This window comes from Pollachius pollachius, assembly GCF_949987615.1.
Source record: "Pollachius pollachius genome assembly, chromosome: 8".
Lineage (NCBI taxonomy): Eukaryota > Metazoa > Chordata > Actinopteri > Gadiformes > Gadidae > Pollachius > Pollachius pollachius.
In genome coordinates, this window is record NC_136941.1 from 7,974,826 (window position 1) to 8,001,860 (window position 27,035).

The 27,035-nt window shown below is 44.0% G+C and overlaps 2 protein-coding genes across 15 annotated transcripts in view; one reads left to right on the forward strand and one right to left on the reverse strand.

Annotated features, from left to right (window-relative positions):
- Positions 1 to 34: 34 nt before the first annotated feature.
- On the reverse strand, positions 35 to 11,611 carry emc1 (ER membrane protein complex subunit 1). The gene is made up of 22 exons (XM_079741026.1): positions 11,472 to 11,611; positions 10,602 to 10,729; positions 10,349 to 10,414; positions 10,180 to 10,273; positions 9,964 to 10,092; positions 9,591 to 9,717; positions 9,298 to 9,447; positions 8,689 to 8,856; positions 8,233 to 8,304; positions 7,724 to 7,822; positions 7,423 to 7,519; positions 6,939 to 7,055; positions 5,631 to 5,830; positions 5,200 to 5,349; positions 4,672 to 4,833; positions 3,970 to 4,089; positions 3,600 to 3,737; positions 3,096 to 3,269; positions 2,484 to 2,694; positions 1,865 to 1,949; positions 1,650 to 1,779; positions 35 to 1,186 (listed from the first exon to the last, which is right to left on the reverse strand). The coding sequence occupies exons 1-22, from the start codon at positions 11,561 to 11,563 to the stop codon at positions 1,007 to 1,009; spliced, it is 2,889 nt and encodes a 962-aa protein (XP_079597152.1). The 5' UTR covers positions 11,564 to 11,611; the 3' UTR covers positions 35 to 1,006.
- Positions 11,612 to 12,423: 812 nt separating this feature from the next.
- Positions 12,424 to 27,035, forward strand: part of ubr4 (ubiquitin protein ligase E3 component n-recognin 4) — a gene marked incomplete at its 5' end in the record, with an annotated part of 57,147 nt that continues 42,535 nt past the window's right edge. For 5 of the 14 annotated variants that reach the window (XM_079741620.1, XM_079741626.1, XM_079741628.1 and 2 more), the window contains 23 exons: positions 12,424 to 12,548; positions 16,368 to 16,465; positions 16,831 to 16,934; positions 17,182 to 17,311; positions 17,638 to 17,783; positions 17,899 to 18,001; positions 18,121 to 18,262; positions 18,639 to 18,763; positions 19,017 to 19,141; positions 19,239 to 19,298; positions 19,497 to 19,687; positions 20,080 to 20,200; positions 20,674 to 20,811; positions 21,205 to 21,322; positions 22,332 to 22,373; positions 23,737 to 23,924; positions 24,075 to 24,231; positions 24,657 to 24,742; positions 24,891 to 25,060; positions 25,342 to 25,621; positions 26,012 to 26,144; positions 26,246 to 26,325; positions 26,661 to 26,789. In XM_079741620.1, coding sequence (XP_079597746.1) covers positions 12,424 to 12,548; positions 16,368 to 16,465; positions 16,831 to 16,934; positions 17,182 to 17,311; positions 17,638 to 17,783; positions 17,899 to 18,001; positions 18,121 to 18,262; positions 18,639 to 18,763; positions 19,017 to 19,141; positions 19,239 to 19,298; positions 19,497 to 19,687; positions 20,080 to 20,200; positions 20,674 to 20,811; positions 21,205 to 21,322; positions 22,332 to 22,373; positions 23,737 to 23,924; positions 24,075 to 24,231; positions 24,657 to 24,742; positions 24,891 to 25,060; positions 25,342 to 25,621; positions 26,012 to 26,144; positions 26,246 to 26,325; positions 26,661 to 26,789 — 2,991 coding nt within the window. The remainder of the gene's footprint in view (positions 12,549 to 16,367; positions 16,466 to 16,830; positions 16,935 to 17,181; positions 17,312 to 17,637; positions 17,784 to 17,898; positions 18,002 to 18,120; positions 18,263 to 18,638; positions 18,764 to 19,016; positions 19,142 to 19,238; positions 19,299 to 19,496; positions 19,688 to 20,079; positions 20,201 to 20,673; positions 20,812 to 21,204; positions 21,323 to 22,331; positions 22,374 to 23,736; positions 23,925 to 24,074; positions 24,232 to 24,656; positions 24,743 to 24,890; positions 25,061 to 25,341; positions 25,622 to 26,011; positions 26,145 to 26,245; positions 26,326 to 26,660; positions 26,790 to 27,035) is intronic. The other 9 variants (XM_079741630.1, XM_079741622.1, XM_079741624.1 and 6 more) reach the window with 5 other exon arrangements.

The following is a 27,035-nucleotide window of genomic DNA, read 5'->3' on the forward strand; positions in this document are numbered from 1 at the left end:
GGTATGGAGATGGTCCAAGTAAGAGGAAACCAGGGGGAGTAGGATATTTTTACTCTGCAACAGACATTAAAAAACACAATTCACCAAGCTTACAGCTGCACTTTTATATTGAAATAGTTTTATTATAAATAAACAAAAAAATGCAAGCGCAGCAGAGGATTCCAGCATTCGAAAAACTAAACTGTGGCATGTGAAACTTACATGGATCCACTTATATTCTTACTGCCTCGATGGAGTGTGTGGTTGTACTGGAGACGTGTGTATATTAGCAAGTGCGAAGAAGGAAGTACACAAATGATAGGAAGGATGTCAAAAACCACACACATAAAGCAATACTCTCTGAAGTGTTGTCAATGTAACTTCTCTTTATCACACTCATTCTCTTAATTTCACAGTTTTCACAGGCAAAATATCCCAGGAACAAATCAATAGACGAAAACCATCAAAACAATCCAACAATAATTATATTTATTAATTCTCCACATATTAATGTTAAACAGTTAATCAAATTAAATCTACACAAACCACTTATCTCACCCCGACCAGTCACAACTTCGCGCTTAAAAAATAAGTTAGAAAATAAAGACAAACCATTCCTAAACCTCACTGCCGCTCCACGTTCTCCATAGTTCAAATAAGACTGTTATTCTACCTTTAGATTTTGTCCTCGGCTCCTCCCACTCAGTCATTACAAGCCATTTAAAATGTAGCCCATTTGTGACATCGCACGTTGGACTGTCCGCCCAGATGTATGATGGTCAAATTTGTTGGTATAGTCCGCCTCTATGGCGGACTGTACCAACAAATTTAACCATCATACATCTGGGCGGATGCTCCCACTTGTGATGTCGCAAAAAAAGCAGCTTCAAAGATTTCAAAAAATGGCTTGTAATCAACCTCACACACTGGCGGCAAAACAGGGACCCCCTTTAGTGGCGAGAGGTCCCGTAAAAAGGCAGCCTATGGGCATCGGGGGTCGAGGGTCGTGACCCCTCTGAGACCGCCCTCACCGCCAGGCGCGGTTCAGCAGCTTGACCTCGGCGAGCCGCTTGCTGATCATGGTGGCGAAGAAGAGTCCGAAGAGCACGCTGCTGATCAGCATGTAGTCGTAGTCGTCCTTCAGCACGTCGAACTGCTTGGAGGGGTAGACGCGCGTCTGGTAGATGTCCAGTCCATAGGCCACCACCTGCCCCCCCGCAAAACACACACACACACACACACACACACACGCGCATGTTGGGAATAGGGCTTGTATGTCGGAATGCATTGTGAGATTTCTTTGTTGCCGATGCTCCGCCGTTTGAGTACTCAAGACAGTTGTAGTAATGTAAAACGTTAATATGCCATATTTCAAACACAACAATGTCACCCCATAATGACAAATAATGGCACGATTAATACCTTAAGTATGACCAAAACACTATTTCTTTTACTATTTACATTTTATGCTCCAATGCTAATAAGCCCTATACATAGGTGTGATATGTATGATCAATCTAAATACATCCTCATTGGATTCCCTTACACAACATTTACAGCAGAAAAGCCACAAACTTTTCATCCTCATCACGTATAGCTAAATATGCTTTGGATTCAATGTTATTATTATTATTTTTTTATTTGGAACAATTGGAAAACTGAATACTGACCAGGCATGTGGACTCCAGGCCAGAGGGGGCGGTGTAGATTCCCCGCACCCTGGACACGGTCTGGTTGTAGTTGATGAACCACTCGCTACGGATGGGCATCTCGGGAGCGTAGGGGATCAGGTTCTCCTCACTGGGGACATGATGGAGTAACGTGAGGATAACATGGAGAGCAGCATTGATCCTAGCAGAAGGTAAAGTCTGGTTAGGGTACGCACCGGCTCTGCTCAGTCGGTATCTCCGGCCGACGAGGGTCCAGGAACATCTTTGGGAGGGACAGGATGGCTCCTGACGGCAGGCCGACTACAGAAAGGATGGAGATTTTATTATTATTTTTTTTTCATGAGTGAATGTTTAAGTTCCTTTTCGAACACATAGTTCACCGCATTGCAAACTGTACAGGACGATCAGAGATTGAAAATCCAGCAGTGCTTAAAAAATTTTTTTTAAAAAAAGGATGTGGTCGCGTATTCAAAAAGGTGCAGTCCAGTTGAGCTGTTTAACCCATTCAGACCGGATCACGCATCTGTGCGTGTTTACCTTTAAGACCGGACTGCGCATCAATGCGTGTTTACCATTAACCCATTTGTACTGGCTGCGCGGAGCAACATTGTATCTACTAGATACAATGTTGCGCCACACAGCAGCCTGTACAAATGGGTTAACAACGCAAAACCATTCAATCGAAATCAAATTAATCACATGAAGCTAACACGCTAGAGATCCCCCACACTACTGAAATCTACTAACAACAACAACAACATGGCGGCCGATCACGTCGGCGACCAGGAAGTCCCCCAGAGGACGTCTTAACCCCAACAACAGGGCGCCACTGACCCAGCAGGTGGCGACTGGTGATGCCCTTCTCGGTGAGGGTGGCCTCCAGGGCGGAGATGGCGGTGGGGAAGATGTAGGACTGCTGCAGGACCTGGGGCACGTGGGGCCGGTCCAGGGAGCTGAACACCGTGCTGTTGTACAGCTCCATGCCCTCGTAGAGCTCCAGCACCGAGAACTCGCTCCTCCGGGACTTGGTGCTCCAGTACTTGTACTGCGAGATGAGGGGGGGGGGGGAAGAGCGGTTATACGATGTCTGAGGCGGGCTCCACCTGGACTGAGGGGGGGATGTTCGCTACTAGAAGTAGAGACAAATATTCAAAGCAAATGCCACCCATCCCACACCCACACACACTTTTATATGACATATGTTGTTTAGAAACCAGGCAATCTCCAAAATAAAGAAAGTATGTTCAAATATTAACAAAGGAGTAGAAATGACAAGCAAGCCAGGAGGCAGCAGAAACCAAAGAGTCTTAGTTTTAAGGGCTTACGGAGTCAGAGTACACTTTTGCCGTGATCATATCCATTAGGCCGTACAACAACAAACGTGTAGTCAGACTCCCAAGGCGGTGGGGTAACGGTACATTAGGAGCGAGCGGGCCTGGGACTCACCACCACCCAGTTCTCCGAGTGCACCAGGTGCACCGGGCCGCGGGCCTTGCGCTGCACGGCGTCGTGGATGATGCGCCCGGTGATGCCGTCGATCAGCAGGACGCCCACGAAGCTGCGCTCCGGGTGGGGGTCCGTGCTCTCTGTCACCACCGCCAGCAGGTTGGGGTTCAGGTACTGGAGGGTGGAGAGTGGGGAGTAGGAAAGGGGTTCGATTTAATGGCCAGGTATGCGTTTCTTACGTCATTTTTATTCATACGACCTTGCCAAAACTATACAAGGAGTATGCTGAGGTTTGCCAAGCTCTGCAGAAGGATATATGATATACGGAATGTATGAGACAAAGAAACCTAATAAGGCAGGTTTTGTCTTTCTTCCGTGCGAATGTGCGACTCATTGTGTGGTTGATATGATGACAAGAATAGCTGGACTGTTGTTTTGATCAACTGGAGTGAATGAAAGAAATTCCCTTCAGCCCATAGCGTGGGACTGTGGCAAGCCGGGTACCTTGTAGAGCACACTGCGGTCGCCCATCACACGGCCCTGGGAGTGCACGTGCTCGTTACACCTCTTCCCCTTGACGAACAGGACTTTCTGGACCTCCAGCGGCAGAACCACCTCCCAGATCAGCTCCGTGGACAGGTCCTGGGAGAACGGCGGCAAAACTAATTAAAACCTTTCTTCAATGTTGTTTTTCAAAGTTATTCAATCTGACACATGTACAATGTTTGAGGTGACTTATTTGGAATAGGCTGGGAAAAGTGGGGTCGAGGAAGAGGGTTAGGACAACATGTAGCAATTGACCACGGGTGTGAACGGAACCCGGGCCGCTGGTCGCCTATGAAACACATGGAAGCGACTTGAGATTCAAACTGACCGTGCGTAGCCGGTATCCCGAGAGGCGTCCCATGTTGGGGTCCACCAGGTAGAAGAAGATGGTAGGGGCCATCTCTTGGAGCTGCTGCAGCACGTTCTTACTGGAGGGGAAGGCAGAGACCTGTGGGGGCGACACCAGATGGGATGGAAGGAAACACTCTGGAACTCTCATAGAATTAACATAAACTGAGTGGGATTTTTATCCATATGAAAAAAACACAACCGGACGGCTATTTCTGTGAATCTTGTGTGTGCCGTGACTAAATAAGGAGCAGTCTACATTTCCGCTATGCACTTTTCCCTTCTGATACATTTTGTTGTTACGATAACTGCGACTGGATGCCTGGGCACTCCTTAGGGTTGACCGGCCAGCCACCCCATCACTGATTTAAAAAGTTCTGCCTGTATATATGTTTGTACGTGTGTCAATTATGGCACCCATTGCCCTGCTGACCATCCCTGGAAGGAAGGATCCCCCCACCCTGTTTTCCTCCACCAGATTTCTTCCTCGCTGTTTAAGGGAGTTTTTCTTGCCCTCTTGGGGGATTAGGGCAGGGGGGTGTCATAAATATTTGGCCTGTTAAGCCCTACGATACTGTAATGGTGATTAAGGGCTATACCAAAAAAAGTATTGAAAAGTATTGAAAGTATTGAACTGAGCACGGTCGTGGGTGGTAACGTCAGCACAACGTCATGCGGGTACCTTGTACTGGTCGTCGATGAGCAGCAGGACCTTGGAGTAGTCCTGGTCCATGATGGGCAGCAGGATGGACTGGAGGATGGGCTGGGGCAGGGAGGGGGGCGCCACGTGGCTCTTCCTCCCGAAGATGGGGTTGAAGACGTGGAGCATGCCTAGTCCAGTGTCCTGGAAAACCATCACATACACAAACACAGAGGAATACAATTACAAGTCCGGACCGTGACGGATGTATCTGCATGCCAGCGCACGGACCACACACATGACCGATGCATTCATACAAATACATTTCCATCAATAACGATAGTGGCAAAGAAAAACCTGACGTGTTTGGCAGTTTGTACACAGGAAAAAAGGAGTTCACTTCCTGTACATTTTGTTTAACAAAGTCATTTATCAGAAATGCTGATAACAATCAAGCCGCCATTTACCAGAAAACATTTCCCCTTTAAGACCTACATTTCCCACCACTACATAAACTCAACAAAGCCGTCCCTGGGTGATCCAGTCCCCCTGAGCGCCCGCGGCACCCACCTTGTCCTTGATGAGCAGGGTGCACTGGGGCGGGTGGGGGAAGTGGGCAGTGGTCCTCTGCACCATCAGCTTGAAGGCTGCGTTCGCCGGCACGTTCTCCAGGTAGTGCTTCCACACAATGGTGCCCGTCTTGCTGTCGATGCCGAAGAGCTGCATGGCAAACACAGAAAATAGTTAATCTGCAACTGACCTGGTTTGTTTTTGCAGCGACGCAATATTTCCTGTCTGAGAATCATTTAAGGGCCCTCTTAGCTTATATTCATGCTCCTTATCCAATAACATCTCAAAACAGTCTATGTAAACCATAGTCTATGCATGCCAATGAATAGGATGCTATTTAATGGTCATTACAATCCACAATATGCAAAAAAAACACACAACCATGATTACTCAGGAGCCCAGTTCCTCGCCAGAGGAACCGCTTCACGTACCTTTCCTGAGGCCGTGACCATGATCATCATCTTCTGCAGGTTGAACTCGTCCCGGGAGAGCGTCTCGATGGTCACGTCGTTCTTCACCAGGCTGCGGGGCTTGCGGGCGTCATAGAACAGCTTCCACAGGTGGCCCATCCATGCCTGCAGCAGGATGAGCTGGGAGGACAGCCTCTTCAGCACCATGGAGAACAGGCCGTCTGGACGGGACAGAACACACGCAGCAGCAGCAGGGAGATTGGAGGAGACGGTTCCGTTATTCGAGGAAAGGAGGGCTGCATGCATCTGGATTGGCATGACGGATTCTCGCTATAAACAGAGGTCGGAAATGTCTGCCTTTATATTTTCTTATTACAAACATTATCTTTACAGATGTTCATGATTTACCATGAGGTTTTAACGAGTGTCCAGTGCAGAAGAAATAGAATAGAAACATTACATTTGCTTGTAAAGTTGTGTTTAAATACATTTGTGCTTATTTAACGACCCGCAGGTTGCTCATCTCTATCCAAATAACTACCGTGCTAGGTCGTTTGCGGGTTTTTTTTATGTACTTTTTTGAATTATGTATTGCAATATCATATGACAGACCTTTTGTGTTTAATCATTTGCCCAGGTAGATTTTGGGTGTTTTTACTTTTGACAATTTAAGGGTTAGAAGGTGCCTTTAAATCTTCCTGTGCAGCCCTTTGAAGCATTCACTTTTGTTAGACTCATTAAATGAAACGGTTTGATTTAGTGTATGAAAGCACGCACGTCAGATAAAAAGGGGTTAAAAGGCTGAAAAGTGAAACATGCTTTTCTCATCAAAATACTTTCAGAAAAGCATGTGAAATTCAAGAAATGCAAAAAGCAGAGAAGCACGTTACCTTGTATGGCTAAATCCAAATGCCGCATTGAAATAAAAGGGCAAAAAAAACAAAAGGAGGATGAAGCTTACAGAACATTAGCATTAGAGCATTAGCAGTAGCATTAGCATTAAAGCAACAGTGTGAGAGAAGAGAGATTGGACCGCTGCTGGAACCTCCTCCTGCTGTCACTCAAAAACTACAGCTGCTACAATATATCAGCCTGGCCATTATCATCTGCATCACTATATCTCTACAATGTAATGATTTAGGACTGAAATTATAACCTTTTCGTTTTTTTAAATCATAATTTAATTAAAAAAGGTACTCTTCTGATAAAGTAGGTTATCGTAAATGAAAACAGTTGTTGTGGATGGACTACAACAGGTTTGAAAGCATAGTAATCAAATGGTTACAAAAAGGTGAATCGTTTGTATTCAAATCAAAATGGCTCCTTTACCAGCCTTCTTGCCAAACTCCCCCTCCAACTCGGCCTGCGTGCCCGTGAGAGGCAGGTCCACCATTTCCATGGTAACCACATCCGAGAGGGCCTCCTCCCTGGTCCACATCACACGACCTGCAAGCCAACCACACAGCCTTCATCACTCCTCTGAAGAACGGCTGGCCCTTGTTCTGATGCTCAGTGGTCCAACCTTGTTAGTGTTGATATATTTATATGAATGAAACTCCCCATAAGGTAGTTTCAAACATGTATATAAATATGTCAACACTAACAAGGTTGGACATACAGACATTTTGATCCTACATTTGATCCTCCGTGTACACCATGGAATTATTCTTATTTTGTCAATTGTACAACAGTTTTACAGTAGGTTACAATACTTTAGATTGTCACATTACTAACAATCTGCCTATATTGTCATTCGATCCAATTGGAGCTCCTGTTGAGGCAGAGAAGAGCCACTAGAGAAGGAAGCTCCTACCTGGCTGCTGCATGAAGGTGAGGGTCTGGTCCTCAGACTGCACCATCACCCTGTAGCCCACAGAGTCGTCCTTCTTCAGGAAGGCCTGGATGTACAGCTGGAAACCAAAGCACACAATCACGGAGGTGGACAAGTTTAGACGTTTGCAACAAGGGACGACATAGGGTTTATGTTTAAAAATATAAAAACGGCTATTCCCTGATCCTTGGCATAAGCCATAGAGCATTTTAGTTTCCCTTGGGTTCTCCCGAGTTGAAATAATGTTCTGTGCTCCTCAGTTTTATGTAAAGTGTGGACTCACCTTCTCTGGTTTCCCACTGTTGGGGTCCACAGGGAAGATTATTGTGGTGTCCAGGAGCCTGCGTCCAGAGTCTGCACTGTAGAGAATAATGGTGTTGGCCTAGGAGGGGGGGTAGGGTGGAGGGGGGAGACAACATATCTTAGCAACTTATTGTGTGAACAGAGGTTTTCACCATGCTTGTTTCGTGTACTCTCAATATCGGACTTCTGAATCTCAAAACTGAGGTTTTTAGTAGATACAAATTATAATATGTCAGATGAAAGAACACATTTTTAAAAACATACAATTTTGCAAGACCCTAAACATAGTTTGAGGAAAAAATACTTCAAAACCCATACTCTACTTCATTTAACAGAAGCATATAAGCATGGACTTCATTATATTTAATACAAAAAAAATGGAAAATCAAGATGTCCATAGCTTTCCCTCGGGTAATTACAAAGAGCATCATCCTTGTGAACGATCAGTGAGAAACGTGCTTTCAAAGTCTGACCCCCTGAGATACTCACCGTTGTATTCTTGGTCGCCATGACAGCAGCAACGGTTTTCTCACCAGTGGTTGCAAAGGAAACCAGCAGAGACTGAAATAAAGACGAAGAAGGTTCAAATGGAATTCTCCCCCGCATTCAGCCGCATATAATGTTCTGAACTGCATAACAGATGGTGAGGTGAAGGAGGAATGACACTGTTTATATTTGAATAAGACAAAAAATATATTTTCTTTATAAATCCAGGTTTAACATTTCTGGTTATAACATTTTCTTAGTTCTTTTTGACCACTTATATGAAAATATGGTATTTTTAACAGAAAGAAACTTTGAATCGGACCAACACTCAAACACTAACAAACACGTGCCTCCTACATAAAAGTGGTTCATTTATGATGAAAAGTCGAGCAGGTCAATCAATCTAACAAAAGATTACCCAAACACACGAGGAGTCAAGTACATCAAATGGTGACTTACGGGCTGGAAGTCCCTCAGGGTCATGACTTGGTTGTCTTTGAGCTGCAGCAGCAGGTGGTGCTCGGGTCCAAGCTGAAGGAAGAACTCAGAGAGCGGGGACTGGGCTGCGTTGGGCTGGGTGGTCGTCAGGACCGGCTGGAAGCCAGGGGCCAGCTCCAGCTCAAGGGTCTGAACGACAAGAGACACAAGAACCGTTAGGGTACGCATCGTAATCGAAGAGTAAGGGCTGATGGGTTCTGTCACGGGAGAAGGATAAACTACCGAATAGCAGGTACATGTGATGCAGAAGGTTGTTATACGTCACAAACGATAATAGCTTTTCCACTCCCGACAATATGGTCCTTCCTGCCTGGTGCCGTGGTAATGCATGTATATGTTGGTATTTAGTTGGTTAGGAATCCCTTCACCACTTACTTACCCTTCATTAAATACCTATTTTAAACCTTGATTTATCGCAGATGAGTAGGTGTATCGGCTTTTAGAAGTTTCTCTAACGATGTGAAAGGAGTTATGATAGACCCCCCTAATCAGTTGCAAACCATTCCCAGGAGAGTAAGGCCTCAACAAAGTTAATTAATGACGAGAAATTAATAGGTTTCTAGCAGGTACCTGCAAGGTGATCTGGGTCATCTGGGACTCCAGGTGGAGGTCCAGTGTGTACAGTGACAGAGTAGCCACATCCGCGCACAACAGAACCCCCTGGCCCACTACAACACAGTTAGCACCCAGGTCCGACAGCCACGGAGCTTCCACCTGAACCTAAAAAATACACCAGCGAAAAGCATTTTACATGAATGAAATACGTTTCTGAACATTTCAGATTTGCATGAAGCACTAATAGTCATTTTTTATTTTATTTTTTACATGGCGATGCAGGAAACCGTCAAAGAAATGAACGTTACCTGCTTAAGGATCTCCCCGTCTTCAACACTAAAAGTTACAATCGAAATGTGGGAATTGGGAACCACACCCAGGACATAGACCTCCCCATCTCCCTCAGAGTAGACAGCCTGGTACTGAACGGTCTCACTGGGGGAGAACAAAGAGGTTCAGTTCAATGGTTGATCACCTATTTCTAGGCGTTATAATGGAGTTATTAAGATCACATTCCATACTAGGTTTTAAGCTTATGCTAACTTATCATTGAGTATACCATACAAGCCTTCTTGAATAAGTGGCACAATACATTTAAAAGTACCAGCAGAAGAACTTGTAATGATACAGGCAATACTGGGGGGATTAAGTGGTCACATTCTGTATTGATATTGCCCTTACCTTTCAGGAAGATTCTCAAGCCACTTCTGATGGCCATTGGACAGGTAATGCAGTGAGATGGCTGCTTTCTTCAGCACGGCCACGTACTTCACTGAGTCTAGGTGCCCAACAAAGCTTGATGCTTGGAAACTACAGGAAATCAACACTAGTTAATAACTGGCACAAAAAAGGTAAAATACATAAACAAAAGCAACTACCAGCCCATGTGATAATCACCTGCCAGAGTCAAGAACCATTTCCCAGTTCAAACCGCCGACATTTATGTCCCACGAACGAAGAAGGCGCCCATCCCCGACCACGAGTACAGCGTCTGGAGGACAACAAATAGTTAGCTTTCTGTTATCTACCATATCTGTGATCGTTCCTTCTGTCTTTCTAGATTCACCTTGTCCATGCAGCAGAAGACTATCGATGTTTCCCTCTGGCCCCGTGGAGTCTACATGGCGCCATGCTGAAACAAAAATCGTACACAGTATTGGTTTGAGTACTATGACTACTTTTATGACATCTGACTTTATTTACACACACTGTTAAACAAAAGCATTTCTTGGGAGGAGAAACAACTGAAGACTGTCATGTATTGGCTGCAAGAAAAATATGTCTAAAACGTGACTGGAAACCAACATACTACTACTCACCAAGATCTCCAGTTCTGGTATTAACTGAGGCGAACACATTGCTCTCGGTAGCCATCATCACCTTTTTAGATGACTGGGCGTGCATATCAAATACGGCAAAGCGAACTTTTCCTGCATATTGCTGTCGCCTACAAAAAAAAAAACATTAACAAATGGAGACATACTCTCATAATAACACAACAAACAATACAATGAAAAATGAGGTATTGTCGCAATGCAAGTGTTTGGTTGATTAATGAACTTCTTGACACATCAAAAAATGAATTATGATTGTGATTAATTGTTTTAGCCAATAACACTGTCATGATTATAGCTTCAGAGATGCATTGTGGGGGATCTCTGTATGTAGATTATCCAAGACTGCTAACTGTTGACCTACAAACAATGGCTCATAAAACGATTTGAATCACCACACTTTGTCTTGTCCTTTGGAAATGCAAGTAGCATAATAAGAATTGCAAGGATTTTGGATTTTTCTCGACAATTTCAGTGTGAAACCAATACATATAGCACAATCATAGTATAAAACACAAACATAAATTCCTCAAAGACATTTCCTCACACTATCCTCAGGACCGATGTCGTTTCTTCTAGATGTGGGTCATTTAATAACTACATAGAAATAATATGGAGAGATTACAATAACTGGTGAAACTGTACCAACGCTTATTGCGAAAACACAAAGTTTGCAGCAACATTTAATTCATAAATCCTTCATAAATTGCGCAGATTACATAGATTATGCTACAACCCCATTCAGCACACTCGGGGTTGCACTCTAATGGCAGTGACAGGTGCTAGCATTAGCATTGAATCAATCCAAAATAACGCCTCTACAATACAGCAAGGAACTCGCGGGATCGATCTTACCAGTCAAATTTTCCAACTTGATCCTCAAAGACAGCACCAGCAAAGTTACACAATATAAATAAATTAAAACATAAAGTGAATATAATAGCCATTTTAGCAACTGCTCGCTATGGCACTACGGGGAAAAGAGGAAATATAGTGGTCTCTGCAGGCTCCGACTTCCGCAGCTCATCGCGTATAGCGCCCCCTGCTGGGCCGGATGTCCATCGGCTGGATCTTATTCACAGAACATGTGAACAGTGTTTTTGAGAGGGTCTATTGAGAGCCATAGCAATGGAAAGCTCCAGATAACATAATAATCACGATAGGAGATAGCTTTCTATGAATTCTAACATGCTCATTTCCACTTTAATGACTCGGGAAATAAGTATAAAGGCTATGTCTCTTTTACAAATTAACATGAATAAACAATGGTCAGATCTATGTTGTCTGGTATCTATTGAATAAAACCCTAACCCAGTTTGTAATTTTAAACCAAAGACTATGACAAAGATATTGATCCAGTATTGTATTTTGGTTAAATGTTAACCGATTTTTGGTACTTTAATTTACTTTAATACTTTTTTTGACTTGAAGCCATGTTGATTACCTTGAATATAACTTGAATATCTTGAATTTCACAATGTCCCCATTAGACTTCTGTAAACAATATACCCAATGTATTGTATGTTCCATCTCTTCCTCCATGTTGTAAACCTTCACAAGTTCACATATTTAAGAGTAAAGGCCGGGTACTCCTTATAATCATCTCATATAAGTCTTTATTTTATTTATTATACATTATATTAAGTGAGTGAATATACAGTAGCGTAACACATCTGAAGAACCCTCATGAAATGAAACAATTAGGATTTTCCATATATTGGTTTGGAACATGAGCGCCCCTTGTGATTTCCTTTCGATAAACAATTTTTCCTTCCATTGGCAGTTTTTTTCCCCTCATTATTTCAAGATGGCGTCGAGCGGAGAAGATGGGGAGCACGAATGGACAGCGGCAGTACGACCGCTTTTATCGGCTTCTTACACCGCTTTTGAGACGAAGGAGCTACCTCAACTCGTTGGCTCTATTATCAACAGGTAACCGTTTATGTGTCAGGGACTATTGTCTCTCTGTTGACGCAGATAATGACCATGTCCACCGCGGACTCCACCGCTCTGCTAACTCGCTAGCCCGCTAGCCCAGGTACAGTGCTAGCGTTAGCGGCTACACAGTTCCCCAGCTACACTACAGTGCCGTTTACATTGACCTCGACTCACTGGCTTGACGTTAGCTCCAATGCTAGCGTACTTGTGTGTCATGGCATATACGCACTTAAAAGGCAAGCAAAACATAACGCAAGAGACATGGCGATCATTTGTATAGCATGGCCAGCATATTGGTAACGCGTTGTTAGGATTAGTTATGTGTCTTAACGTTGTCTCAAGTGAAAATATGCTTTATCATGAGCTAGCTAACGCCAACATGACCAACAGGCTAGCTGGCCTGGAGACCTGTATGGCCAGCGTCCTGGAGCTTCAAGATGTAGCCTAGCAGCTGACCATGAGCAGTGTCTGTTGGTTAATTGTAATGGGCCGGATTTTGTTTATTATTGGTATTGGTTCATGTGAACTGTGGGCCTGTCAACATGACACTGTCTGCTAGCTCCCATGGCAGCTGGTTGGACTCGTTGTGTGACTGGACAGATCAGGGACTAGACGGATCATGTAAGGTGTAGTTACTCATAACTAATGAGGTGATATAAAGGGGGACTACAAGCCTGTCCATACATTTTGGAGGGTGTGTCGGGCTACTTGGAGAAGTTGTCTTGTTATATACTGTTATGGAATTGTTATATACTTCTTCATAATTACTGTAAAGGGGGCGGGTCACGAGGCCGCAGGCTGTAACTAGATTTATTTATTAAGTAGCACATTGAACAGTTGCGTTTAGATGTTTTTCCGCTGCTTGTTTAACAGTCGTTTGCGTGTAACTATACGGTTGTTAGTTGAAATCTTAATTTGGGGAGACTTGTTCCCTTGTTGACATATGTATGAATTATGTTGTACTTCTGGCCAGCTGCTTTGCCACTTCATCGTAACAATAGGAAGCTCTTATTATAAAAGTCTGTATTTTAAGTGAAAATAATGGTCCTAATTGAACCACGCATGTGTTGTGTATTGTAACAACACCTGTTAAAAGAAGAACATTCCCACTCTTATTTTGGTATGTGTTATATGTGCCAAAAACTTTAAAACAATATTGAATCATTACCCAGAAAATACAGCCTGGACTGTAATATCCCGATGATGGTAAATGTTACCTGAAATTGAATTGAATTGATTACACTACTTGGTTAATATATATATGGTAGTTAACCATTTTCCATATAGGCTAGGCTCCAATGTGTACTCCATGATGAAATTCATTCCCATTTTGATGTTACACCATGGTCCTGTCAAAGAGGAAAACATAAGGCTGAAGGGTGTTTTCACACCTTGAGTTCTGCATTCTCTTCCCGGGGGTGAAGTTGATACTTTGTTGCAATTCATTAGTGTTCACACTTGACTTTGTTAGGCTAACCAAACATTGTAAACAACACATGTCCCGCTGCTGACCCATGCAGTCACTGAATAATTTAACGTCAGTGTTTTTGTGAATGACCACAAGCAATTGCTTTATATGGTCGTCCGAACATGTTTTTGTGTGCTTTCACCTCATTATTCCATCACATCTGACAAACTCTTTTTAATCTGGAGCAAGTTCACATATACCTGGCTGAAGGTTTTATTATTTCCAGTTGGCAGTAAAATTGTAGATTCAACTCACAATGACTTGTGTTTGAGTTCACTTCTCTTAGTTGGGTTGGATCACGTTCACACCTAAAGCAAACCGAACCAAAGTTCACTTGAAAGCAGGCAGAGTCCCCCCCCCCCCCCCATTTGAAAGCAGACCGTTTGGTCTGAGACAATGTAGGAATTGGCATTCACATCTCCCTAAACAAACCGTGCTATGGGGGGAAACGCTTCAGTGCTAGATTAAAATGGACCATACATCTCAGGTGTGAAAGCAGCCTCACCCAGCTTTTGAAATGGTCCAATACATATTAAATGATGTATGCCATGTTCCTTTAACCTGTTGGCAATTAATGAAATTTGAGCCTGCGAACTTGATCCAAGTTGCCCTTATTTTCTGCCTGGTGGTGACACATTACCCCCTGGTTGTTTGAGCCACCACAACCCGATATGCCACAGGCCTGTTTTGATCTGGGGCTGTGGTGTTTTCGTCCATAAGATCAACGCAAGCTTAGTCTGTTGGCATTCCAGCATGGCAGCCGTTTTAGTCATGATTTGTTGTTTTTCTTAGGGGCAAAGGTGGAAGCCTACGTTGCCTGCATTATCCAGATATTCTTGTTGCCTGTCGCTTAACATCAGTGGATATGTCAATTAGTGATCGACCGATATATCGGCCGATATTTGCGTTTTTTACGTGTATCGATATCGGTTGATATTTTTTTCAGTATCTGCCTTTTTTTTCTCCTTCGGCATGATTTACAGACAGCTCAATAAACTGTTCATTTTTTTAAAATTTAGATATTGTAACATTTGTTATCATCATTGTGTCATTTTATGATGTTAATTGAGGGAGGCTTAGCCTGGAAATCCAGACCCACATCTAGAAAACTGTAGGGTCTGGCAGCGAGTAATGACAATGGCCCAACTCGAGGGGCCGCACCAAGCATGCATTTGAAAATATCAGAAGAATACAAGGGGTGACGTATCCAGACCAGTGGAGCTAACCAATAGATAAGACTCTTGCCATATCCGGTCGGTAAAACATCAATGCTTTTGGCCCGCCTATATTGATACACCGATGTGATTGATTAATGTTCTGGGCCAGGGAGGCCCAGAATATACACGAGTATATTGCTCGTTCCCAGAGTGACTCGCTGAGCAAATTCAAATTGTGCTCTCACAAGAACTCTGGATTTCCAGGGCATTATCGGCTCCAAATATCGGCTCAAGAAAATCGGTATTGCATATCGGTTATTGGCTAAGGCTGATGAAAACATATCGGTATCGGCCCTAAAAAATCCATATCGGTCGATCCCTAATGTCAATCTAGAGTGTTATATTATATTTCCCATAATGTTTGTAGTGCACCATTCTCTAAGGAATGAAGAGTTCACACATTCTTATCTCTTCTTGCAGCATGCGTCTCGTCTGCTGTGTGTAGTGTAGTTCCACATCACAGAGCGAATGTAGCTGGGAGCCTTCAATGCTGATTTAGCTTGCACTGTCAGAGACTGGAGGAAAACAAGCTTACTGTATATGCAGTATATTGGCCAAACTTCTTGTGAGCGAGTTAGCGTTTATGGCTGAAGTAAACAAAAATAGAGGGCAGGGTAAAACGTAGTCAACATGGCATTAATATATGGCAGATGTTGCATTTTACAATATGCGTGCTTTGAAATGTGCACTAACACACATTGCTGTGTAGACTAGACACTCATTTTAGGTTTACAGGAAGCAAATGCAAATTTGCTCTACAACAGCGTAAAGGTTTTTGAGGGTGGGTAAGGTTCTGAGAAGGAGGGGTGAGGAGCAGTGCTTTTTCTTCAATATTTTGACTCGAGCTGGCTTGAAAATGCAAATCGAGCATTTTGTACCCTTTACCTTTTCTTTTATAAAATCAAGATTTCCCAGCTGTGTTTCTATTTATGATTGATGGGGCACTTTTACAATGCTTGGCGTGGTATGACCTAAATACCAGACGCTTTGCATAGTTTCTCAAGTTGAACCACTGGCAGTTTTAATCCATGTCTGTGTTTCTTTCTTTCTCCCTCTCAGTCCACGTCTCGCTGTTTCCCTGTCATATTAAACGTGTCTATAACAATGTGTTTTACCTTCCCTTTGCAGTGAATCAGAGATTCTTCACCATGACAAACAGTATGAGCCATTCTACTCATCATTCGTGGCCCTCTCGGCACATTACATCACCACAGTGTGTGGACAAAGTAAGTCATCGTCTCTCTTGCTGGCTTTCTGCAGCACCTTTGCTCCTTGCAGACAATGTTATGTCACATCTCATTACTCAGTCATATGGGGCGGGACGAGGGTCACAAACTATGTCCATATTGAATCCTGTATGTTTTGAAGGCCACTCTGGACACTTAAAGATTAATCTAATATAAAATACAAACAAATCACACTTCAAATCCACCCAATGAAATACATGTGCAACCAAATAAACATAATTTCAAACATGTCAAGTATCATGATTCTCTGATCTTTTTAAGTTCTCTCTCGATAGCGTGGTGTCTTTTACTCCAGGCAAATGTGCACCATTGTTGACCTAATCCTCCTCTGCCTTTTTTTGTAGTACCAAGGAACCAGCTGCAGTCAGTAGCCTCAGCATGTAAAGTTCTGATCGAGTTCTCTCTGCTGCGGCTGGAAAACCCAGACGAAGCATGCGCCGTTTCGCAGGTAAGACCAACTGCTGAGGAAGAAAGGACACCTACTATCAACGAATTGTTTTTCACCAGATCTTTTCACCAGTTTTTTCTGAATTAATGTCACTTAAAAAATGTTGAAGAGAAGAAATATACATTAAAAAAATACGACATAGTGACATAAACTTACATTACTTGTTTGTTATCGCTTGGGTTGTATTATTATTTTAAAATTTCCTCAGATTTCACAGAAATAAATCTCTTTCATCCCTCCCCACTAGAAACACCTGATCCTCCTGATAAAAGGGCTCTGCACAGGCTGCAGCAGACTAGACCGCACAGAGATCATAACTTTCACTGCAATGATGAAGTCTGCCAAGCTGCCTCAAACTGTCAAGACCCTATCGGATGGTGAGTGCATGGCATCCCAGCCCAAGTCTGCCCCGTTGGATGGCGTCGGTGTCTGGATTGGTATCTTGTTTGGCAAGCGAAACACAGCAGTCCTGGTCCAATGGCATCTGCAGTGGCATTTGGAGGCTTGACTTAGACCAACACCGATGTCAGAGATAATTCGATATTTTATGTTTCGGCATTGGTTGAAAAAGCTTGACTACTTTCAATGTTAAACCTCAATGTCGGCTGTGATTCGACAATAAATATATAATTGAATGATTAAATCCGAGGGTGGCTAATTAGTACTCATTAAGTCATTCTAATGGTTCAACTTAATCCCACAGTGGAGGACCAGAAGGAGCTGCCCTGTGTCCTGAACCCAGAGCTCCGGCACAAGGAAGTGCAAATGAACTTCTTCAACCAACTGACTTCAGTTTTTAATCCTGACCTGACGACCCTACTGTCCGCTCCGTCGGCATCACACACGCAGGTAAACCCTCTCACCATCCCCCAGTTAGTTTCTACTGCCTCGCTTGTCGGTAGAAGGATCACGCATTACTTCCTCTTAAAATGAAACGTCTTTTGTTTGTTCTCTTTCCATGCAGGCCGAGAGCGACTGTGACGAGCAAATGACTACAGATCAGGCCATCCAGGCCAAAATGAAGAATGCCTTTGTCTCTCAGAATGTGTCCAGTTTACAGGAACTAGGTGAGAAACGATCTTTTAAGGAAATGTTGTATACTACAAACTGCAAAACTCCTTATTATTCAGAAGGGTGCTTCAGTTTGGGATGGTCTGTTGGTTCAGCGTGGTTCTGCTTCTTGTAGGTGGGTCTGAGAAGCTGCTGCGAGTGTGCCTCAACCTACCCTACTTCCTCCGCTACATCAACCGCTTCCAGGATGCTGTATCAGCCAACTCCTTCTTCATCATGCCCGCCACGGTGGCCGACGCCACCGCCGTTCGCAACGGGTAACCCCTCTCCCTCTTTCAGTGGAGTCAGCCATTCTCTGGGTTTTTGCGGCATTATCGAAACAAAAGAATGTTAAATGTTGCCTGACATTTTACACCAACAATTGTTTAATACTTTTCAATGTAATGCCAATGAACCAGTGACTGGTAAAAGAGGGACCTATTAATTGTATTGTTATTAGGGCATAACAATGTAGTGAGATATCCCTACATTCTCCAATCAGCATGTACACGAATCATGCAATTGTAAGAATAAGGCGACAGCGGCCCTGTTCCAGTTCTGGTCGTTCGAAGGACGAAAGTGTGAGTAACGGTAGCGTCGTGTCTGCAAGTGGCGCTCGGCTCACCTGCGTTCCGCTCCCTCCCTCTGGTACAGGTTTCATTCTTTAGTCATTGACGTAACGATGGCCCTGGACACGCTCTCCCTTCCCGTCCTGGAGCCCCTGACGCCTGGCAGGCTACTGGATATGACCGTGCTGGCCCTGAGCTGTCTCTATGCTGGTAGGGTCGATGTGATTGATGCATTATACAAAGTGTCACTGTAGGATTAAATCATCTACCCCGACATTGATGTTAAGTTAAACATGGATTCTTTGGTGGTTAACACTTTAACAAGGGGCCATGTGCATGTTATCCTGGAGTTATTGGTTGGTTAATTGCAATGCTAATGGGGATAATCTAATATACATATTATTGTCTTTTTCCTATTTTGCACGTTTGGAATTTGTTAAATGATAGTTCTACTGTGCCCCAGGTGTGAGCGTGGCAACCTGCATGGCAATCCTGCAGGTGGGCAGCGGCCTGCAACTCCGCTCAGCCTCCACTGGCAGTAAAGAGGAAGACTACGAGAACGACGCTGCCACCATCGTGCAGAAATGTGTGAGTAGGAACACTAACGCATGACGTGACGACAGTGAGAGGAAGTATTCAGTGGTGTTCTAATATAACGAGGAAAACCTTTTGTGTTCTAAAACAGTTGGAGATCTATGAAATGATTGGACAGGCCATCAGTAACTCTCGCAGAGCTGGAGGAGAGGTGAGGACCTTTGTATACAAGCAATGTGTGATGAGCATATACATTTCCATGAATTTATAAAAAAATATATATATATTTTTAATATTTGTTTTATGCTTAAATAGTGATTGAACAATGCATAACATCAATTATAATTGTTTTGATATTTATCAGTACTGGACCATTGATAATCAATGTCCATTCTGTGTCCGGCCGCAGCACTACCAGAACTTCCAGCTGCTAGGAGCCTGGTGCCTGCTGAACAGCCTGTACCTGATCCTCAACCTGAGCCCCACCGCCCTGGCCGACAAGGGCAAGGAGAAAGACCCCCTGGCCGCGCTGCGTGTGCGGGACATCGCCGCGCGCACCAAGGAAGGCGCGGGCTCGCCCAAACTGGGCCCCGGCAAAGGGTACGTGTTGGCACGACGCTGTCATGCCCGCCTGCTGCCCTGCTTACATGCCGTTTTTATTCTTCAGCCCAAAGCACATGGCGTGTCGCACTCAAAGTGGTTTTGATTTTCGTGAACCGCTCAGTTCACGCTCTGGGAAAACCTTTGTTTTTACCTTTGGCTCTGTTAAAACAACATGATTATATTTGCTTTTTGGGTCGTGCAACAAAAACCAACTGAAATTTCAGCTCTGTGGGCTTTGGGCTTTATTCTTCAGTTTAGTAAATGTCTTTACTAAGTTAGCTACTGTAATCATATTATGTCCTGTTTCAACATGTCAATGGCCTCTTGCTTTGTATTCAAACCAGATTATTTTATTTTTTTTGTAATTGTTTTTAATTTCTTTCCTCAAGGCACCAAGGGTTTGGAGTCCTTTCCGTCATCCTGGCCAACCACGCAATCAAACTACTTACCTCCCTTTTCCAAGACCTCCAGGTGGAAGCCCTTCACCGGGTAAGACCCACCACACAAACCGTGAGTCCTTCTGCATGTTGAAGTGCCCCCCTGGTTCTGAGTCGTACTGCACGCTGAATATGTTGCTGTGTTGCTGTGAAACTGGGTGTTCAGAGGAAATGAAAATGAAACCTAAGAGTGTTACTGCTGTTGAGGAAAGCGTAACTTAATTTGATTGGTGATCGGGAACGGGAGGCTGCAAAGCATGTGACAGCCATCCCCTGGTCAGTCTGTTGACTTCATGAGTTTTATTATCTTTTCTTTCTTTCTTTTCTTTTTTTCACAATATTGTCTGCCTTTTTATTTTATAAATTGAGTGATATATATTGAGGATTCCAATTTACAAATCAACAAATGTCTCTATAAATAAAAATGCATGCAAAAGTAAAATGGGTATTGTATTATCAGTCCTAGCCTACAAGCTCATCACAAATGTTTTTTCCCCCACAATGACTTATTTAACACCTGACATTTCTAATGCACCTGGACGACAGGGCTGGGCCAGCGACGGGCCCCCAGCAGAGCTCAACATCATGGCTCAGAGCACCTCCATCCAGAGAGTCCAGAGGCTCATTGACTCTGTGCCGCTGACCAACCTGCTCTTCACCCTGCTCTCAACCTCCTACAAGAAGGTGTGGACCCCTAGCTCACTCCTAGCCCTGGTGTGCCCTATGTCCAAGTCTTAAACCTATGCAAAGTATAGTGTTTGTGGATGTTTCTTATATTAGAACAAGTCCGATTTTATTTTTTTATGATTGGGGATAACCTATATGCTCAACACCTTAACTGATATACTGATAGTAATATCTTAGTTTCATGAACATAAAAGATGAAACTATAATAACATTGCTAGTATCAACATGGTTTTTACAAATTCCATTTTGTCATCATATTTACTTGTTTAGCAGCACTTTTATCCAAAGCAATTTACAAAGACATCTTTGGGGAAATCTCATTTTTTTAATGAGCAAGCTGATGCTATTTACCTCGCTCACTGATACAACCGGGTGTTGATGGTCCTGCAGGCGTGCGTGCTCCAGCGACAGAGGAAGGGCTCCGTCAGCAGCGATGCAAGCGCCTCCACAGACTCTAACACCTTCTACGAGGACGACTTCAGCAGTACGGAGGAGGACAGCAGCCAAGGTACATTGTACTTTACTGGGGCTCTGACCAGGCTGTAGAATAACAAGTCTCTGCAGATCTAGGATTGGTTCGTTTATTTTTCCGATGTTGTTGATAATGTAATTACTTGCGCCCAATGCACAAAGAGAAAGATTTCAGTTCATAATTGTAGCAGAAGATTGATGGAATAATATTGTTTTGCTGGAAAAAGACCACGTAGCGCTGGTATTTTTTTCATCGCTTTGCATAGGACTGATCGCTTCTCTTGGGACAAGTTTCCCTTGATTTCAGATTCCTATGTTAATCCATACAATATTGGGGTGTTATTCGCTGTTCACAGCATTCCTTCTTTACTCTTTCTGTTACTCTCCATTGATCACTTGAGAGTAATCATATAAACAGGACGTTTCAACAGTACATGTGAACATTTTGGTGATATTTAGTTTGCTGCCATATTGCTGCGACCGTTTTACATTTTGTGTTGTTGATTAGCACAATTAATACAATTCCATATATTATTTATGCATATTTGTATAAGCTTCATGCTGCTGACGGCATGCCATGACATTCTAGATTTGATTTGGCCATTTGAAATGCACATGCAAAGATGAGTTTGTTCAGCTACTTAAATTGCCACCAACTTCTATCACCATTAAAACAATGGACAGGCTGCAGTTAGAAAAAAAGCCTACAAAGACACTGGTTTATAGACCTCAATGTATAATCAAGCACACCCCTGTGTGTTTAACCCCTCAAAGAACTAGCAACAAGTCTGAGTTGTGTACAGGAAGGGTTTAAATACATTGTGCTGTTTGTACCAGTGTCCGATCCTTTTGGCAGAACTCTGCAGCCAATTCAGACCAGTCTAGTATCAGGTCAGTAAAGTTATCCCCCTGAGGCAGCAATTGTAAGTGCCCCCCCCCCACATGTCTACATCCGCACACAAAGACCCTCCCAGCGCCCACTAATCCAAACTGTGCTGCTTCCGTTGCACGATGCCAGTGTAGTTGACAGTGTTGTGCTGTTTCAGCAGAGAGAAGACAGGAGAACCCAAGTGCAGCTTGTGTCTCAGGTCAGCAGTTCTCTGTCCTCGTGGGGGTGGGTGGGCTTACCCAGACCTTGGTGTCCGCATCACTGTCCTAGACCTAACTTTGTTGATGTTGTTTCTGTTGTCGTTGTATGTCACACAGAACGTAGGCTCTTGAGCTGGGGCTTGTCACCTGTACAACATAACGGAGCCACAGAGGAACGCGCTTTGTCCAAACCCTCAAACAATCCTAATTAATTGACTTGGGCTAAAGTGTTTGTCTCTGGCTCTGACTAGTGTAAAGGATAATACCAGTGGTGACGATGGATGCTTCTTGTCTTTACTGAAAGATTAGATTTATACTGAGCCCCATTCTGACATTCAGAGGTGTGGTTTCCCTGCACTTTGCAGTGTTGACGCTTAACATGCATACTACTTCAGTATCTCCGATATCTTATTGAAATGTGTTTCATATGGTAATCTATCCAATACTAATAGTAAACACACTTCTTCGGCTAACGGTCATGTTGACGACTGACGTTTGAACCCATGTCTGCATACACTGGTATTATCCTTCAACTACAATATGTTCCTGTTATGCTTGTAAGACTAAAGGCTTAGGTTGTATTCACTATGCCCCGCCTTGCCTTCACCCAATGAGCTATGGTTCTCTTGTTATGCATGCAGATGTGAATATCAACTTAAACTGATATTCCCCATGGGATAACTTTCGCCTAGTGCCCTGTTAGATTCAGGTATTTGAATAACCAAGTCGTACAAAGTGGAGTCATCTGATCTTTTATGTCCCCCTATTTTACTGTTAGGTGTAAGTAACTTAGGTCATTGACTGCACATTTGCCAGTGCCAATGACTGGGCTGTTAATTTAAACCAAAAGTCAAAAGATTTGTAGAATCTTTAGGTGGAAAGAACAGAATTGGCTGTGAGCTAATATGAGTTAGCAGATGAACATACCGTCTTCTCGGTTGGCAACTACTGTAATTTTCACCCATAACTTTAACATTTTGTTTGAGTATTTAATGCATTTAACAAATCACATTTAGTTGTCATTTTTAAATTTACAACTTAGTTACTATAATTCCTGTTTTCATGGGTCAGCTCAGCGGTATATATGAAGCCGACGGTAGCCATTGCATTGATCACCTTCCTGCATTGCTTTTTGTTTCTTCACTAGTAATGGTGGTCTTCTTGCTCTTGTCCAGCTGCCATCTGCACAACATTTATAGGTGTCCCAATCTAGCTTGAACGCTGATACTACCTGCATTTTGATGTCACCTCAGCCACCGAACCAACGCCATGTATTGATCTTGTATTCTTGGCACGTGTGTATACACCACGCCGTCCCTGCCTTGGAGCGTAACGCGCTAAACATCCAGTGTGTCCTTCCAGATGATGACAGTGAGCCCATCTTGGGCCTTTGGTTTGAGGAGACGATCTCCCCCTCCAAAGAGAAGGTGGCGCCTCCACCTCCTCCACCACCCCCACCCCTGGAGACCTCTCCCCGTCTGAAGAGCCCCAGCAAGCACAACCCGAGCGAGAACGGCAACATCCTGGCGGGCCGCAAAGACCCAGAGCTGGTGAGCTGCTTGTTTATATTCATTGATTTTATATCAATGTTTTCATTTCCTCATTTGTTCCGTGTAATATAGTTGTTTGTGAGTTTTGCCTTCCACCGGTGCATAGTATTTTACATTTGGTAACGAGGATTGTTCTTCCTTGTCTCCTAGTTCCTCGGCCTTGCCTCCAGCATCCTGAACTTCATCACCACCTCCATGCTCAAGTCCAGGAACAACTTCATCCGCAACTACCTGAGTGTGTCCCTGACGGAGCAGCACATGGCCACGCTGGCCAGCATCATCAAGGACGTGGACAAAGATGTGAAAGGTAGGCACGGGGTTTGAGGAACCACACAGATGACCTATAGACATAGGACATGATGTCTATTTGCAGGGAGGGTACAAGCTATAATTGAGTAGTGGAGTTTATCGACACCTATACAAGAGGACTGCTGAAATGTAATGGACTTTGTTTAAGGTGGGACAGAGCGATGAAAGATCATTAGAGACGTAAACACATGCAGCTGTTATTCTGTATAAAAGTTTTAATGTGTACAACTATATAAGTCGTCCATCTGTGCTGCTGCAAAGTAATACCTTTAGTAATACCTTCTCCGTAAAATGTATACATGGCAAAAATGTTATAGTGTTGTATTTTATGAGCAACATCCTAAAGTATTGTCCAGTGACGCTCTCAGATGCCGGAGACTGTCCACTTTCCTCACTCATAAGGTGCACTGTGTTTCATTTCAGGTTCCTCAGATGAAGTGTTTTCTCTGGCCCTCTACCACTTCAACCACACACTTGTGACCTCAGACCTACCATCTCCAGCCCTGCAGGTAAAGGAAGTGGTCATTTACTTTTTGCTCAGAGTATATCCTAACATTCAATGTTAACTTTAGCATGTGGATGCAGCCGATCTCAATGCTCTACATTTGCGCATCCCTTGTACAATTCTCAACAAATGCTTCCGGTGTGTTTTCCCAGAGCACACTGCTTCAACAACTGGGGGTGGCCCCGTTCTCAGAGGGCCCCTGGCCGCTGTACATCCACCCTCAGTCCCTTTCGGTGCTCTCCAGGCTGCTCCTGATATGGCAGCACAAAGCCACGCTGCAGGGAGAGCCTGACGTGCCCGAGTGCATCAAAGTCTGGGAACGGTTAGCTACATACTATTCTATTCCCGTTTCAACCGTAATTATTTTTTCCTCAACCAAATGTAATCTATGTTTATATTGTTATTAGTTGATCTTTTTTTTTTTTTTTTATATATTTGCTTCCTTGGTTTTGTTGTATTTTCTGTGTCCAATATTCCATCTGCCGGCTAACATACATCAAGTAGCTTTGGATATAGAGTGATTGTGGTGAGGGGCCTCATAACAGTATTGCAACAATTGTGTTCATCATGCATATTCTCCTCCGCTCCCCTGACCCCCTGCAGGTTCCTGGGAACCCTGAAGCAGCACACCATCCAGGGCTCCGTCCCTGGCGACGAGGACCTCAACGTGGAGCACCTCCAGCTGCTGCTGCTCCTCTTCCACAACCTGTCGGAGGGAGGCCGCCACATGGTGCTCACCCTGGTGGCCCAGGCCATCTCCGAGGTGGCCCAGAACGGAGAGACCCAGCTGAAGGCTGTGCCCCTCAACCTGGCCCGCCTGCTGCTGGTCCTTGACTACATGCTGCACCACTACTCCAAGCCACCCGTGTACCTGTTTGAACAGGTAGGAGAGGCGGAAGGCCCCCGTCTAGATACACTGGTAGAGGGTTGAGTGGACCCGGCCAGAGTGAGGGGTTTGCTAGTCTTACAAGTCAGACTACACGGAACAGGAAACGACGAGTAACTCCGCTATAGCAGGACGGCTGGATGCCAGATTAGGGGTTTGGTTCCCGCTAGTGGATACCTGCTTCAAGACTGTATCAGGGTATTGTAAGAGCAACACATGGCTAGTTATATTTTCCAGTCCTATTGATATGAGTATTCTCTACAGGTGAGTAATCTCTTCAGGAAATTCAAATTGCTTTAGCTTCTGAATGCTAACAGTGACGATTCTATTATTTGTATTCATTTATTCATCGTTGTTCATGAGGGTAAATCCTGATGTCATTCGTAGGTCCAGTACAACCTCCTGACCCCGCCCTCGTCCGGCCCTGGTTCGCCCCAGGACGGAAGCAAGCGGGGCGGCCTCCCTCTCTACTACGGCTTCAAGGAGGTGGAGGAGAACTGGTCCAAACACTGCTCTGCAGGTAAAGCCTCGGCAGCGCCGTCCCAGCAACCAGTCCAGAAGCGATTAAGCCAAAAGTGTCAGATATAATAAGACGTTGTTGTCGTTGTTGTCTGGTTGCAGATGCGACTCTCCAGCCCAAGTTCTACTGCATCCTCTCCCCTGATGCCTCTGAGGACGACCTCAGCCGACTAGACAGCAAGGTGAGACACCGTCTCCAGGAGGTCACAGGTCACACTGCCGCTGCTTAGACACGCGTGTTGTGAATTTATGTCGTCGCCGGCATACATTTCTAAGAGTTATTTACTCTTTGTTAGTTTCATTCAATATTTTTATGTCATGTTTCGTGTTTTATAAATATATTACCATAAAACTGTTTAGTCATGTAGCAGATGCTTTCATCCAAAGCCACTTGCTGTGAATTCATATGCATATCATTAGTGAGCAAGTAGCGGTTAGAGGTCTTATCTATTCATTTAATTTGAAACGAGGGTATAAGCACATACCTTTTAGACTCGATTTTGTGTTTTCTTCCTAGGTGTTTGAGAAGCTGTTCAACAACGCAGTGAAATACGACGAGCTGTATTCCTCTCTCATCTCTCTGCTGGCGGCCGGCTCTCAGTTCGACACAGCCCGGAGAGAGGAAAACAAAGCAATCGCACCCATGGTGAGGGCCCTGACATCACTGTGTCGGTGACACCCTGGTCCACACAAAGCCTGTTTACTGAACCGCACTATGGCACAGGGTGAAATACACGTGACGGCTATTAACAAGTTGTGTTCACATGACAAGTGTCACATTTCTTTAACTATACTCACATACTTGCATATCAAATACTTTTACATACAAATTACACCAGTGCATTTTTTGTTCAAATAAAATTAAGCTTTATAAATTTCTCTTTTTCACCAA